The sequence below is a fragment of the Ailuropoda melanoleuca genome, chromosome 15 (assembly GCF_002007445.2).
Source record: "Ailuropoda melanoleuca isolate Jingjing chromosome 15, ASM200744v2, whole genome shotgun sequence".
Taxonomy (NCBI): domain Eukaryota; kingdom Metazoa; phylum Chordata; class Mammalia; order Carnivora; family Ursidae; genus Ailuropoda; species Ailuropoda melanoleuca.
The window spans coordinates 50,146,822-50,164,126 of NC_048232.1; the positions used below are offsets into that span (position 1 = coordinate 50,146,822).

At 37.0% G+C, this 17,305-nt stretch overlaps 1 protein-coding gene across 1 annotated transcript in view; it reads left to right on the forward strand.

The window, feature by feature from the left end:
- ZDHHC17 (zinc finger DHHC-type palmitoyltransferase 17) overlaps positions 1-17,305 on the forward strand; it is an 83,725-nt gene that overhangs the window by 17,404 nt on the left and 49,016 nt on the right. Inside the window, exons 2-3 of the mRNA XM_002920643.4 lie at positions 6,761-6,864; positions 12,484-12,606. Coding sequence (XP_002920689.1) covers positions 6,761-6,864; positions 12,484-12,606 — 227 coding nt within the window. The remainder of the gene's footprint in view (positions 1-6,760; positions 6,865-12,483; positions 12,607-17,305) is intronic.

Below are 17,305 nucleotides of genomic sequence, written 5' to 3' on the forward strand. Positions count from 1 at the left end.
ATAAAGTTTATTTTTAAAGAGCTATGAGAAGGAGAAAAATGTACGTGTAGGCATTTGTTCATCAAATGCCCGTGGGGAAAGAAAAAAATGTATGCCAAATTTATGTATATTGTTACAAATATTTATATATGTGTGGATTAATCCTAGAAGGAAATGAAGTGAAAACCAGTTTTTAAAGAAGCCAGAAGGTGATGATGAACATTTTCCTATTCTAACATTTGTTGGAAGCAAGCAAGATTAATTTGATAGTTTGGATTGAGGCAATGGTGGTATTACTACAGTGTGAGGAGAACTTGTAAGTGAAGTTGGACTCTCTATTAGAAGCAGCAATCACGTAGTGTTAGGCAGGGATCCGGGATTGCAGCTGAATATGTAATATATGGGACCTGTTGTTTACTGAAAAAATTGATTCGAAATCTTTCCATTTTATTATCAAATCATTTTTGTCTAATCTTCCCTTAAAGAGAGAGCATCAAAAAAAAGCATTCTGGCTTGAGTATAGTGCCATCTGCTGGCACTGTTAACTAAATACACTTTTTAAATCATTTTATGATCTTGTAATGGCTACTGCTTTTCCTTATTTATTGTTCCCTTGGTTATATTTGTTTTATGCTTACGCTGTCTTTTTGTTGTATATAATTGATAGTACTTTTTAACAAATCCTTATAGTATGCATAGAACTTAGTTCATCACTACCTCAGGTTTTAGAAAAGTCTCACATTTGGCTTTGCAGTTTTAGCTGGGACTTATTAAAAATAAGTCAGGTATGCATAGAGCTTGTTTCCTTTCCTTTCTTCTTCTTGTTAGTAACCCTTTATGGTGCTCTAATTTTATCTTATACATTTAATGGAATTAAATTTGAGCCACTCAAAATTATATAATTATATACATTTAGCTTCTTGATTCAGAGTCTGCCTTATTAGAGGGGTACCTGACAGCAGACATTTACACAGTGCAAATCATAAACATATAGTTAATCCCTGCTGGCTTGCTAACTCACTGTGTATGTGCGCTATGCACCAAAGATAGGCAGGTAACATGTGCCTTGTAGGTAACATGTTTGTGCCCTAGAATGTTGTTAAATTGATTTCTCCCTTTTTTGGGGGGAGGGGTTTGGGAATACATTTATTTAATTAATTTGGAATTGTGTCTTTTTCATCTCTTTTGCACGTGGGTGTGCTTGCTCTCTCTCTCTCTCTCTCACAATTATATTTTGCCACCTTTGAATTATCTTCATATCCCTTGCCCATTTTGTCAAATGTGGTGTTACTCGTGCTTTTCTCAGAACTTTGTTTTGTTTTGTTTACATTAGGACTACTATTGCGAGTATTCTTACATTTAAGTCTTTGGCCTAGCTGGAAGTTACCTGATATGAGGAGTTAGGTGGGAATAGGTAGGCTGGAGCCTGGTCCTGCCAGGGGATAGTCACGTCTCTGGGAAGCCTGGGAAATTGACCTGCAATTTACCTTGTCCTGTAGTAAGCATTGAAGAAAATCCTAGAGTCTTTGAACAAGTTACTTAGACTTTGGGTATGGCCAGAGTTTCCAGAACAGTCAGGAGAGTCCGGAAGGGGTACACACTCCCCAAGAACAGAAAGATGTATCCTTCTCTCACCAGGAGAACCCCATCCTTCTCTCACATAGGCATCTGTATGTTCTTATGGAGAGTGTGGCTGACCTGGGAAGCCTCCATTCATGCTGCCCTGAATTCTTTTTTTTGTGGCCCTGTTATTTTCGAATACATTTCAGCATCATCTGCCATTAAGGAAACTATATCTTTGGCTATATTCGTTAGCCTCTTTCCTTAGAGCGTATCAGCCTTTATGTTGGAGATCGCTGCATTTTTTTTTTATCCCGAATGGTAGCCAGTTGTCCATTTATACCATTTATTGAATAATCTTTCCCTCCTGATTCTAATTCTCATTCTTCAAGCTCTATTCCCTTGCCCTGTTTATTATTGCATTGCTCCTATTTTTGCATGCGTTTCCTTCCTAATATACTGTAGTCGGTGGTAGGGCAAATCTCTTCCCTTACCCTTTTTTTTCCTGAATATTCCTGAATTTACTCATCTTGCACAGTTATTCTTTCAGAAGTACTCTACCATCAAATCAATTCTTACAGAACCTTTTATAAAACATCTGTATTCAGTTGCTAATAAACATAAGCACTGGGCCGTAGAGGATACTTTGGTCAATGCTGCTTCCCTGTTTTTTTTAAAATAAAAATAAATGTAAACTAAAGATTTAATAGGTCTAGCATTCTGAAAAAAGTTAACTAGATTGCACATGGGCACTTGGTAACTAGTTGATTGGCTATATTCCACCGGGGCATTTGAAAAAACATGTGTTAATGGCATCTGTCATCTTGACATACCAGTCAGCATTTGCCTGTACCTGCTTTTTAAATTTAGGTCCTGTCATAATTTCCCTTTGCAGCAGTGTGCAGCTGCTGAGCTTATCCCAGCTCTTCTCATTCTTGTCTACTACTTTAGCATTAGATTTTGGAGGTGCTTTCTCCTTCCTTCAGTTCTCTTCAGCAACTACCAGGACTTTGGCTGTTGTGGTCCCAGCGTGGCTCAGTCCGTTAAGTGTCTGACTCTTGATCTCAGCTCAGGTCTTGATCTCCGGGTTGTGAGTTCGAGCCCCGAGTTGGGCTCCATGCTGGGTGTGGAGCCCACTTTAAAAACAAAACAAAACAAGGGGCGCCTGGGTGGCTCAGTCGGTTAAACGTCTGCCTTCAGTTCAGGTCATGATCCCAGGGTCCTGATTGAGCCCTGCATCAAGCACCCTGCTCACGTGAGAGCCGGCTTCTCCCTCTCCCTCTGCTGCTCACCCTGCTTATGATCCTCTCTCTCTCTCTGTCAAATAAATAGATAAAATCTTTAAAAAACAAAACAAAACAAACTGGCTGTTAACTGGGTACCTTAAGGATCTTCCTATGGCTGTAATTTCTTTATCCCAATATAGAAAATCATTAGAAGGCATCTTGGAGGACTTATAATCTAGTAGTTTTTTGAACTTTTTAAAAAAAAGCAGCTGCATCTTTTTTTTTCATTTAAAGAAACCTTATGTAAAACCTCAGTACCTAAAGATAGGATAAATAACACAGGCCTTTGTTTAAGAAGTGAATGAATTGAGAGTGGGGCTTAAGCCTTAGAGCTCTTGGACACCCTGCTGTTGGTCCTTGAGGCACCTTAGAGGAACTGTGTCCTTATTTTATTTATCCTTCTTTTTTTTTTTTTTATACAAATAAGGGACCTGAATCCTATAGTAGTGAATTGCCTCCCTGGGTATAGCCTAGATAAGAAAGTGGCAGACTTTGAATTCAGTAGCCTTCTAGTCAAAGACTTTTTCTATTAACCAAGCTGCTTCTAATGGATTTACTGCATTCTTAAAAATTACAGTGTTCTACATATGTATTTTTAAATTCATATTACTTTTCTTGGCAAGTATCAGTTAAATTGCTTCTTAGTTCCCATTAAAATCAAGGAAAACTTATACAATTTAAAATTATCATTAAATATTTATATGTTGAAAATGTATCGGATATGTAATAGCAGATTTGTAATTAAAAGTTAATATTATCTGTACATTTATTGAAGATATACTTATTTACGTGAATATAGTATATTTTTTAATGTTTTTGGAATTAAAAATTATAACTGTTATTCCTAGGCCTAGTGGTAGTGGTGATTATCTTGATAGAGAGTGTTGTCATTTGTCATAGTGACGGGGTTCTAGTTCTACAGATAAATCAGTTTCCAGTCTGTTTAAAAGTGAGAAAGATCATTTAAAATCTGTATTACACTGTTTTTTTGGGAATGAAACAGGCTGGAGATTTGCTTTAACATCATTACTTCTGTCTTTTAGTGGGAATACTTTATCTCTCTGGAATTACTGTAGGGATATATTAAAATTATCTTTTAAAAATCAAGTTTCTTGGGGCGCCTGGGAGGCTCAGTCAGTTAAGCGTCTGCCTTCAGCTCAGGTCATGATCCCAGGGTCCTGGAATCGAGTTCCGCATAGGGCTTCCTGCTGAGTAGGGAGCCTGCTTCTCCCTCTCCCTCTGCCTGCCATTCCCCTTGCTTGTGCGTGCACGGGCTTTCTCCCTGTCTGTCAAATGAATAAATAAAATCTTAAAAAAAAATAAGTTTCTTTTACTAAAAAGTAAAAACAAAACCTTGTAGATGGATAAAAGAGAGATTTAATTTAAAAATGTAACTAGAAGAAAAAAGTGATTTCTCAAACATTGGCAATGTCACTGAGACAGAATGGTCTGTGGAGAAACTAAGAGTACAACTTAATCATTTTGTACAATAAGTGAGGTTTCTGGGGATAAAAATGGAATTAAAGTCACATGGAAGCATTAGGATAATAAGCCTTAAAAAGAGATTTTTTTTTTTATTAAAGATTTTATTTATTTGACAGAGAGAGAGACAGCCAGCGAGAGAGGGAACACAAGCAGGGGGAGTGGGAGAGAAAGAAGCAGGCTCATAGCAGAGGAGGCCTGATGTGGGGCTCGATCCCATAACGCCGGGATCACGCCCTGAGCCGAAGGCAGACGCTTAACGACTGCGCCACCTAGGCGCCCCAAGAGATTTATTTTTTATTTTATGAATATTTGGTTTTTGTCTGTAAAAGCAAAACGTTTGTCCTTAGTAAATAAGAATAGCAGTTTGCCCTGACAGATTTTCAAATTGAAATAGGTTTTAAAGTTATTACCTTTTAGATCTTATGTTGTCTTTGTTTAGGTTTTAACTTATTATTGGAAGGTTCTTGCTCCTAGTATTTGACTTAGGTTTCTTACTTACTTTGTCCTTGCACTCTGGATTGTAACGTCCTTGACAGCAAGTGACTGACTGTATTTGGTGTGTGCAGTGCTTCTCCAAGCCACACTGGAGCCTAGTGCAAAAGGAAAAATCAGCAATACTGATGCTGTCTATATTTAAAAGGTTGATGTTTGGGATTTTTTTTTTTTTTTGCATTGACTTTTTTATTTTTTTGAAGATTTTATTTATTTATTTGAAAGAGAGAGTGAGTGCGTGAGCAGAGGGGAAGGGCAGAGGGAGAGGGAGAAGCAGATTCCTCACTGAAGAGGGAGCCACGAGGTGGGGCTTGATCCCAGGACCCCAGGATCACAACCTGAGCTGAAGGCAGTAGCTTAACCAACTGAGCCACCCAGGTGTCCCTTGGCTTTGATTTTTAAAACAGAATCCATTAAAATACATTTTGTGAAATTCTAGTATAGTTAACATACAGTGTTATGTTAGTTTCAGGTGTACAATATAGTGATTCAGCAATTCTGTACATCAGTGGTCGTCATGACAAGTGTACTCTTTAATCCCTTTTATCTATTTCACCCATCCCCTCTCTCCCCTTTGGTAACCATTGGTTTTTCTCTATAGTTAAGAGTCTTTTTTTCGGTTTGTTTCTTTTTCTTTGTTTCTTAAATTGTACATATGAGTGAAATCATACTATATTTGTGTTTCTCTGACTTTTTTCACTCAGCATTATACCCTCTATCCATCTACGTTGCTGCAAATGGCAAGATTTCATTCTTTTTTATGGCTGATATACCACATCTTCTTTATCCATTCACTGTGCAGTTCTTATCTTGATTACTGAATTTTTTGGCAACCTCTTAAACTTTGTATTGGCCTTACCGTGTCCTGGCTTGAGGTTGCAGTACACCATGTAGTGCTTTATGTTTAGCAGGCCAAACATGCTTAGTTTTCTGTTGTCGTATAAAAGAAACATAATTGTATCTTAGTGCTGTGTTATATTGAGGGAGCTGACTATGTGTAATAAATTTTGTATTTTTTTAAAAAGATTTTATTTATTTATTTGATAGACAGCCAGTGAGAGAGGGAACACAAGCAGGGGGAGTGGGAGAGGAAGAAGCAGGCTCCCAGTGGAGCAGGGAGCCCGATGCAGGGGCTCGACCCCAGGACCCTGGGATCACGGCCTCAGCTGAAGGCAGACGCTTAACGACTGAGCCACCCAGGCGCCCCACAAATTTTGTATTTTAAATAGAAAATTACACACAGCATATAAGCTTTGAGTGTATGTAAAATTCTGTAAAACTGTTTAAAATTAGGATTGTTGACCTTTTTAGAACTGTTGAAGCGAATTTACATTGTATCAGAACTGCCCCATTGTTCCTTACTCACCTAATGGTAGATGCTTAACAAGCCCTCGGCATAAAGGGTTGTAAGAAAAGATAATATCTGAAAATAATAGGAGAATAATCTGCATTGGTTTTGTTTCTTTACCACCTTAGAGTTTATTTGGCATGTGTTGAAGGTTTTAGAGTGTTAGGTGTTAGAGTTTAGAGTGTTGTTGAATCACTGTTATATACCTGAAACTAATGTAATACTGCATGTCAAGTGTACTTAAGTAAATTTTAAAATAAAAAATAGAGTGTTAAAGGTAGGGGTTATGCTGGAATAAAAAAATTGGTCTGAGAGAATGAAAATGTAAAAGGAATGTAGAATGATGAAGTAAGAGTTCTGTGGAGCTAAAGATAAATTTCGGTTTCAAATTTGTCACTAATTTCTAGTCTCACAGCTTTTCTGTTTTGAGAGTGTACACAAGGGGTAGATCTAGTGAATGTGCTTTTTCTCTGCAGAATACAGACTTCAGAATAATTAATTTCAATAATAAACATTCTTCAAAACAGTGCAAAAGTGGTAGTAAAATATTGAAATGTTTTTTGTACCTCTTTTCTGAATTTTTGCCTTTGTGTGATTTACTCTTTAACAGGAAATCAAACCCCAAAGCCATTATAACCATGGATATGGTGAACCTCTTGGACGGAAAACTCATATTGATGATTACAGCACATGGGATATAGTCAAGGCTACACAGTAAGTTTTTTGTTATAGTTGTTTTCTTCTTTGACATCTGTATTTCAGGTGAAATAGCACATACATTTATTTCTCTTTATTCATAATTCTCTATTTGGTGAGACATTGTTCTCATACTTGAGCTCTTTGTACAGATTTAACATAGCTGATTAAAGTCTTTGTCTAGTCAGTCTAATGTCTGGGGTTCCTTGGGGACAGTTTTCTGTTAATTTCCCCCCTCCCCCCCACTGTGGGTTATATTTTCTTGTTTCTTTGCATGTCTTGTAATTTTTTTGTTAAAAACTGGACTATTTAAATTCTAGGAGATGATAGTTTTGTTTTTAAAGATTTTATTTATTTGAGAGAGAGGGAGAGAGCGCACCGAGGAAGAAGGAGAGGGAGAAGCAGACTCTCCACTGAGTGGGGAGCCCAATGCGGGGCTCGATCCCAGGACCCTGTGATCAGAACTTGAGCCAAAGGCAGACACTTAACTGACTGAGCCACCCAGGCATCCCTGAGGTGATAGTTTTTATATCAGATTCTCCTGGGGTTTGTTGTTATTTGTACCATTTCTAAACTAATTCTGTAAAGTCTGTACTTTTGTCATGTGTGACCACCGAAACCTCTGCTCAGTTAGTTTAGTGGTCAGTAAAAGATGAGACAGAAACTTCTAATTCCCTAGAACCAGTAAGCCTGATCTTTGTTGAGGAACTCTGTGTGTGTGTGTGTGTGTGTGTGTGTGTGTGTGTGTGTGTGTGTGTGTGTGTTAGGACACTTAGCACTCTGCCAGGCAGCTTACTAGAGCCTTAGCCTTTGCTTTTTGCTTGGCCAGAACCTCAGGGTCAATCAGGTGTGAGAGCTTAGGGCCTTCCTAGGTCTTTGTTGAACATGTGCACACAACCATATGCTTGTGCATGACCTTCTAGATTCCCAGGGATATGTCTGAGCTTTTCAAAGCCTCTATGGATATCTTATTCCTCTGCTTTTGCTTTTAAGCTTTTTGATTTGTCTTGTTGGACCCAGCTGTCACCCATCCTCTCAAGCAGCTGGGATGTTAAAACATTTGACAAATGCCCCCAGGGAGAAGCTTTTGATGAGTTAAGTGAGGTTCAATTGATGAGCCTTTCAAGTGGACTCTTACCTGTCTGGGAACCACCAGACAGGTCAAATAATGACTTCTCTTTTGGAATGAGGCTTTGAGAGAACTCCATCCCAGTTCTGCTCACTCTGGTTACTAGTTACTAGTGTAACTGAAGCAATGTGAGTTCACTCCTTGGTGAGTCACAGATACACCAGGTGGAGTTGTTGTACAAGTAAACATTATTTGCAGCAAGTGAGGAGATTACGGGAATAACTTGCAAAGCTGTGACTCCCTGAGCAAGTGTGGATGGGTTCCTTTTATTTAGGGTTATGATGAATATTTTAAAAAGGGATTCTTGTCATTACACATAGAGGTGGGATAAGAATGCACACTTGGCTTAAGGAAAAGGAAACATACCTGTGCATACATATTATGTTATGTAAATGAGGCTTGTGCTCCTCCTTGGGCAGAGATTTTAGTATTACAATGAATAAAAGTAATTGTCAGTCATTCTAGTGGTTACTCCATAGTCCATCTGTATAGGTGCAATTCGGGGGTTAGAATCAAACTAGTTTGGGTGGTCTCGGCCAGCTGGAGGTCTTGTCAGGGCAGTTGCTATCACTTGAGGGGTGGTTTCCGTTCCATTTGCCTGAGTTGAGATAGCTGGAAAGAAGAGCTTAAGAAAAAATGTGGGACAAAGGTCAGTGAGTTCAACCAGGTGGGCAGTAAAAGGTGGTCTTGGGGTTTAGCTGGTGACCCTCGTACCAGGAATGCAAACATTTCTTTCAAGGCTGCTGGGAAGTAGAGATGCTGGTACTATGATATGTTAAAATGCCACAAAGTTCTCTGTTCTTACTGAAATTCAGCTGTTCTTACTAAAATTCAGCTCCTTGGATTGCTGGAAGCCTTTTGTTAATTCCCAGAATTCTGAAAAAGTTGATTTTTACACTTTCTGCCAGGTTTTTCATTACTTTTGTGGAAAGACAAACTTTCGGAGGTCCTTGCTTCACTGGTGGCACTCTTACTTTCTTGAATGTTAGGTATAGTCGAAAATCAGAGCACATTGTGCCCCCTGTATTCAGCACACAAATACACTGCATTACATTCATCTTTCCTTTTGAGGCTGCTTCTTTTGATACCTCCATTCTCTCATTTGTGATTAATCTATCTCACCCAAATGCATCATTTCCATCAGAAAACAGACTCCAGGGGTGCCTGGGTGGCACAGCGGTTAAGCGTCTGCCTTCGGCTCAGGGCATGATCCCGGCGTTCTGGGATCGAGCCCCACGTGGCTCCTCCGCTATGAGCTTGCTTCTTCCTCTCCCACTCCCCCTGCTTGTGTTCCCTCTCTCGCTGGCTGTCTCTATCTCTGTCAAATAAATAAATAAAATCTTAAAAAAAAAAAAAGCATTAAAAAAAAAGAAAACAGACTCCAGTATCTTTCGTCTTAAGAAAAAAATAACCACCTTTCTTTATACCTCACATACTCTTCTAACTGGTCTATTTCTTGAAATTATCTATGCTGTCTGTAATTTCTACCTTTAAAAACACTTATTTAAGTTGTGAAACATTTCAATTCTACAGTAAAGTATAGAGAAGAATATAACTGTCAGATTAAGCAGATGCTACTAACGGTTTGCTGTAATTGCTACAGGTTGCGCAGTGCGCTCTCCTCCTTCTCCCCAAGGAAACCTCTCTTGAAACTGCTGTGAATCATTCTCATGAACATTCCTGTACATTTATTTCTACAAACATCTACAAATAAAATATGTTGTTGTAATATGTGCCTAAAATTTATATAAATTGTATTCTACTCTGCATATCACTTTACAGCCTATTTTTTTAAAATAAAAAAGCCATACAGCTTTTGTGATTTATTAGTGTTGATAAATAAGGACCTAATTTATTGTTTAATTGCTTTGTATTATTCTATCATTCCTTACTGAAGGACACTTTAAATTGTTTCTACAGTACTTTTTTATTATTACAAACATTGCATCAGTGATTGTCCTTTTTCCTGTTTTCCTTATACATAAACAAGAGTTCTTCTAGGGTAGACAACTCAAGTGGAATTTCTGGCTTCTTCAGTATGTTCTTTCAACTTTACCAACTATTGCCAAATTGATTTCCAAAATGGCTGTACCAGTTTGTACTTGCACCTGCAGGAAATGAGTTCTTCTTTGACTACTTGCTAACTCCTAGTTGTGTCACACTAATAATTGTTGTCAATTTAATGGTTGTGAAATGGTTTTCTGTTTTGATTGGCCTTTTGCAGATTACAAATCGTGTTGAATTTATTTCCTATGTTTATTGGCCATTTGGGTTTCTTCCTGTGCAAATTGCCATTTTAAATCCTTGACCCATTTTGGGTTCTTTTGTCTTTTTGTAATTGATTTGTAAAAGTTCTTTATATATTTTGATGGAGTCCACAAAGAAGTTAGTGGGATCTGTGTCCCCTTAGTGTTCTCCAGAGTCCTGTGTTGATGCTTTCCTAGCCCCTTCTCACCCTCCCCACCCCATGTAGCTCACCATTCACTACTCCTCTCCAGTGTGTTGAAACTCCTATTTCTTTTTTGCAATAATGTGGTGGAACTTCTCTGGAAACCAGGACTTCCACAACAGTTCTCTCGTCTGTGGGTGGTTGTCTAAGACAGTGTTGTCCAGGGTTCCTAGACCACTGTCAAGGAGGACTGGAGCCAGTTCATGGGCCACTGCAGGGTGCATGGCTGGGCTGAAATCTGTATGCCTGTTACCCAACACATGGGTGGGTGAGACTTCTCAGCTCCCTTCGAGTGTGGTACTGGATCCCACAACTCCCACAGAGGCACTTTTGTCCATGACTAGATGCCAAATTACTGTTGTTGGAAGGGGGACAAAACGATGGATGTCTTATTCTACCCTGATGCTGACATCACTCTGGTCTGTTTCTAAATACTCTTTTTCATTTGTTTCTTCTTGTATAGTACCACATTGTTTTAATCGTTTCTTAGTCTTCACAGTTGTCTTAGCTGTGTTTGGCCTTGTACTCTCACAAATGAATTTTAGGTTCTACTTGAGAAGTTCATGAGATACTCATTTGTGATTTTAATTAGAATGTCATTGAATTTGTAGATCAGTCTGGGGGAAATTGCTATATATATTTTTAATTAATATTAATTTTAGTAGTTACTTTTTCAGTATTACTCAGTAGGCAAGTATTTTACTGAACTTTATCTTGTAAATATCCATTTCTTAATGCCAGTTCTTGCAAACTATTCAGGTTTTGGCATTTTTACAATTACAATAAATGGGTTTGCAGGTGTTAACAAGATTGTTTCAAAATATTTTAGTGCATTCATTTTTATAGGTGATATATTTAGATCTTTCAGAAACTATATTATAAATTCCCAACATACAGTTTTTATTTTTTTATTATTTATTTTTTTAAAAGATTTTATTTATTTATTTGACAGAGAGAGAGACAGCCATTGAGAGAGGGAACACAAGCAGGGGGAGTGGGAGAGGAAGAAGCAGGGAGCCTGATGCGGGGCTCGATCCCAGGACTCTGGGATCAGACCCTGAGCCGAAGGCAGACACCTAACGACTGAGCCACCCAGGTGTTCCAACATACAGTTTTTAAAAAATATTCTCTTAATAGCAATTTTTTTTCTGAAGTAAAAGTAGATATTTTCTCACTGTGCCTAAAATACCCCTTTGTCTTGGAGGAGAACAGACTGTTTTTACCCATTTTAAGAATATATGGTTGATAGTATACTGTGCATTCATTTGCCATCGCTATCACTCCCAGCCCCGCCCCCCCCAAAGTCAGTAAATTTGAAATACTTTTCTTTTTTGTTAAAAGAAAAATGCAAGTCACTTCTTTGTATAGTTAAAAAGATTTTCAGGGCACCTGGCTGGCTTAGAGTAGTGTGCCACCCTTAATCTTGAAGTTGTGAGTTCAAGTCCCACGTTGGGTGTAGAGATTATATACAAACGTACATTAATTTTACAAAATGATTTTTGTGGTCACTTGTCACTTACCTCATTTAAGTATGAGGTAGATTCTGCTCTTTAAGGTAGTGTGTCTAGTTCACTTAACTAGGCACCTGTAGGCAATTTTCTGAAAAAGAACAAAGAACCAAAGATGCCACTGTCATCTCCTGTGAATTGTGGAACTCTTGCTCTTCCCTTGTGCACTGACTGAGCCACCCACGTGCCCTGGAATATTGATATTTTTAAAGTAACATTTTACCTGGAGAAGTCCATTTTAATTTCCAGGTATCAGGATGCCTGGGTGGCTCAGTTCGTTAAGCATCTGCCTCTGGCTCAGGTTATGATCTCAGGGTCCTGGAATTGAGTCCCACATTGGGCTCGTTGCTCAGCGGGGAGCCTGCTACTACTTCTGCCTGCTGCTTCCCCTGCTTGTGCTGTCTCTCTCTCTCTCTCTGAGACAAATAAAAATCTTAAAAAAAATAATTTCCAGGTTTCAAAATGGAGCATTATTTTCTTCTGGAAATGTTACTTTCAGCTTTAATTTTGTCAAATAGTAATAACAATCTCATATTTTCTTTCTTTTCCAGATATGGAATATATGAACGCTGCCGAGAATTGGTGGAAGCAGGTTATGACGTACGGCAACCAGACAAAGAAAATGTTACACTCCTCCATTGGGCTGCCATCAATAACAGAATAGATTTAGTCAAGTATGTGTTTTCTGTATTTTAAAGTAATTATTTATTATAAAATTATTAGAAATAATTATAAAGACTAATAATTTCTAAAATCATTGCTTTTAAAATGTAGATTCTGTGTACCTTTTTTTCCTGAAAATTGTTTTTAACATATATTGAATGCTCATTTGTACAAGGTACTGTGCCTAGTGCTTTTTCATTTATCTTTCTTTTAAACTTAATTCTTGAGATAACCCTATGTGAACACTGATAATAATTGCTGTCCTTCTGATGTGCAAACTGAAGCATAAAAAGATTAAATATGTTACCAATGACATGCAGCTAGTAAAAGTTGGAATCAGGATTTCAACAGTGTAATTTGCAGCTCACATTCCAAATGTGAATTCTCTGGGGAAAAGCTACAAAAGAAAAGAGGGGTTACAAAGATAATAGGTAATAATAATCTGTTTTAACTATTCATGCCAGCATGGATGATGAATACCTACTATGAGTAAATGATTTTTGTTACTGCTAATCTGCTTGCTTAGTTTTAATGAGAGGTAGTTAGATAAGCAAGGGTCAGGGTGATAGGAAGTCTTAGTAAATCTAGTTTAGTAGTCTCTGACAATTTGGACATAAGTTCTTCAGCTGAAACATGAATCTGAAATAAACTAGTTGCAGATGTGCACTTAAGTACAGCATACAGAGTCTAGAGATAACTAGGATATTAAGGCCAGGGAAAAGAATTTGCCCTTTTGAATACTAAAGGAAAGTTAAGCAAGTAATAACTAAAGCACTGAACTCTGAATAACTTTCTTCCAGAGAGCATATCTCCATTTTATTTGTTCCTTTTTTGTTCTTGTATGTCTAACCTTCCCTCTGCCTTTGATATGGGTCTCCTGATGTCTAATCTTTTTTTGTTTGTCGGAAAGTGTTTTTATTTCATCTTCATTTGTGAAAGAAATTTTCATATGGTATAGAAATCTAGGTTGGCAGTTTTTGTTTGTTTTATTTTTGTGTTTTACTTATTGAAAACAACATTCCTCTGTTTTCTGGCTTCTGTTACTATTGAGAAATCAGTCTAGATATTGTGCTTTTGAAGGCTTTTTTTTTTTTCTTCTTCTGTCTGCTTTTAAGATTTTTTTCTTTTTGTTTCTGGTTTTCTGCAGTTTCATGATGATGTAACTAGGTGTGGATTTCTTTTTATTTACCCTGAATGGGATTGTAAGGAATTCTTGATTCTTTGGATTGATGTTTTCGTCAGTTCTGGGAAAATCTCAACTATTATTTCTCCAACTATTGCTTCTACCCCATTCTTTTTTTGCTCTCTTTCTGGAACTCCAGTTAAATGTCTATTCGACCTTTTCATTGTGTACTCTGTCCCTTCTCTTCTGTATGTACTATCCTTTGGTATGCTTCATTCTGGAAACTTCTGACTTAACCTTCCAGTTCATTTATTCTCTATGTATAATCTGCTGTTAAATCTATTCAGTGTGTTCCTAATTTTATTTTCCAGTTCTAGAATTGTTTCTAAGACCAGATAATTAGCTTGTCATATTATTTGAAAAACAAAAACAAATTTCTAACTTCAAAACCTCTACATGCATTTACCACCATCATTTGAGAATCTTTAAAATCTCCTTTTTATTTATTTCTTTTTCCATTTTCGAGGTATGCTTTTATTCATATGCATTCCAGTTCTAGAATTTTTATCATTTATCTTTTTCAAACCTGTATTATTTAAATCATCTGTGGCTGAAATTTTCAATCTTGTCTTGTATACATGAATATAGTAAATATAGTTATTCTATAATTGTATATGAGAAGATAGTCTATCTGTTAATGTTGTTCCTTCCTGTGCCTGATTATCTTTAAGTATGTGCTAGACATTGTGTTTGAAAATTATTTGTTGAATAATCTGAGGCCTAAGATGAGATTTCCTTTTGTTTCTGCTAGGCCTACGTTTAATTTAATTTCAATACTTCAAATTTTCTGGATTCCTCAGGTGGCTGAAGACCAAGCTAGAGTCAGGTTTAGTTCTGGTTCATAATTACTGCTACAATGTAACCTTTTGGGGTCCCAGTCTTTGTTTTGGTTTTGTGCGTTTAGCTTGCTTCTTGGCCAACTCTTCTGTATCAGCAAATTATCTCTAGGGCAGATGGTGCCCAAGCAGTTTTCTAACTTCTCTGGATTTTAACCCTCTCCTGAATCTTGGCTTGGTTAGTGCTCTTAATCTTAGGTTTTACTTTTTAGGAAATGTTTCTTAGATTTCGTTGAACTTTTTTTGTTTTCTTTAATGGAAGGGTTGATTCAAATGATTTAATCTTCTATACCTCTGTTTGTTTTTCAGTTAGTGTTATTTTAATCAAAATAGTGTATAAACACTTTGAAAACTCAAATAGTAAAGGCTTACAATGGAAAATGGCAATCCCTCCCCACCCTCTGGGTCCTTTAGCCCAGAAATAACTATTTTTAGCACTTGAGCTATTTCTTTCAGTATTTTATATATTTATGTTGCTACATTTATCTAGAAAAAAATGACAGCAAACATTTTTTCTCCTTTTTCATTTAATATATATATCTTCAAGATTTCTCATTATCGGAACAAATAAGAGCTGCATCATTCTTTTTGAACAGCTATATAATGTTCAATTATATGGGTTTAATTTATTTAATGGTTTTCCTTTCGATGGACATTTAGGTTGATTTTGGTGTTTTTACCATTAACAACCAGTGCTGTAATTGATAACCTTGGTCACATATCATTTTGCTATGTTCATATATATCTGTAAAATTTATAGGAGTAAAAAAGTTAGATAAATTTTGAATTTTAATAAATATTGCCAACTTTTATGCTGATTTTTCTTGATTTATCACTTACTGTATTTTGGCTTTCTATTTTGGGATATCTGGATGTCCTAGATCTCCTCACCACTAATAATTCTTCCATCCTCACTATAGTTTTGGCTAAATCATCATGCAAAGTTTAAGTTGTTGTATGTAAATTCTCAGTACTAACCCCAGAAGTGTTCTATGATTATCTGTTCTTTCCTTGTGGAATTTTGATTTTTGCCTGAGGTAACAGTTACTTCATTTTGAAAATTTTCTCTGTGTCGTAACTAATTCTTCCCATACTCTTAGTTCTATATGAGAACAGTATCAGCTAATTTATCCGTTTTTGGAGGTAGGGGATGGAGGAAATCATTCCTGGAATTCTCCACTTTTCTGCTCCAACCCAGATTGTTTGCTCTTTAGAGATACTATGCAAAACCATTATCGTGAACTTTTCCTTTGCCATTATTCTGGGAAATCCCTTTGCTCCAGTGTTGGTCTCAGTTTCCTGGGTCTCTGGTTTTTGTCTCTGTTGTGTTGCTACCTGGTTTTAGTAGAGCACAGTTTCTGATAGCTTTCTGAGAGAGAGAGAGTACTTGGGAGGTGAATGTTTTGAAGTTACTATCATTTCTGCCCTTACACCTTATTGGCTGTTTGGCTGAGCATGGATTTACAGATTAAAAATAGTTTTCTCAGAATTTTGAATCATTAACTTATTATTTTCTTAATTTATATATTACTACTGAGATTCTGTTGGTTAAAAAATTCACATTTGTCTTTGTGTTTAAAAATAAAGTCTGAAGTGAGAAATATAGACAAAAAGACTTGATGCTGCCTGCCTTACAAATGTTTCAAGCCTCTTGTGGACTAGTAAGGTTATAGAATAAAGCCAGTAATTGTAGAATGGGTTAATGTTTGGTGTCTCTGCGTATTATATCTTCAGGTATGTAAACTTAATTTTTCACAATGCATAATCTAGCAAGTTACTTTCCTAAAGCAAACATGGTGAGTAAAGGCTGTTTTCAGTAACAACTGGTATGCATAGCCTCAAGATTACTTTTTTACTGCTGAGCCTGGAATTATACCGCCATTTTACCGCCAAAAATCAAAATTAGAAGTTATAGCACATCCATAGCACAGCAAATAGTATGAACATCATATTTGCATAGAGCCCTCGTGCTCCTAGGTCCTATGGGAGTGGCTTGAGCTCATCCCGATGGATGTAGCACACATAGTGGGTTTGTATTGCATCTTGGGGAATTCAGTGCTTTTGTAATAAGAGCAAGCTTGCTCTTTGTTCCAAAGGGAGACATTACCTCATCTCTCAAGGTTGCTTGATACAAACACAACTCGGAGAAATGACCTGTGTAAAAGTGGTCAGGGCCTTGCATTCTACTCATATACCTAGCAAGACATGTGGGAACATGAGAGATCCATGGAGAAGTGTCTCTTCTAACAGTTATGTTCCATCAGGGTATATTAAAAGGACTTACTGCAAACAAAGTAGTTGGGTCGCTTTCATGATGGTAAGGTATAAAGTAAGCGTAATATGGAAAGGAGGACATCTTCACTTTAGCCTGGATTGTTTGTATTTCTAATGTTTTCAAGTGAAAGTCTTTATTTCTTAGCTTTTCCCCCAATGTAATAAAATAAAAAGGATTATCTCAAGCTATCTCAAGCTTTTGTCTTCAACAGTCTCGTTACGTTAAGAGTAACTAATAATACTTGATTTCAGTTTGATTTCAAGTCAAAGGTATATTAAGGAATATGGGGCTTTGTTAAAATACCGAGTTTAAAATTTTCTGAGAACACATTGTATATGTGGCTTATTCTTCTTCCCTGGGAACATTACATTTTTTTTCTTTATCCCTGACTTTGTGAAAGCTCACGTTAGTGTACT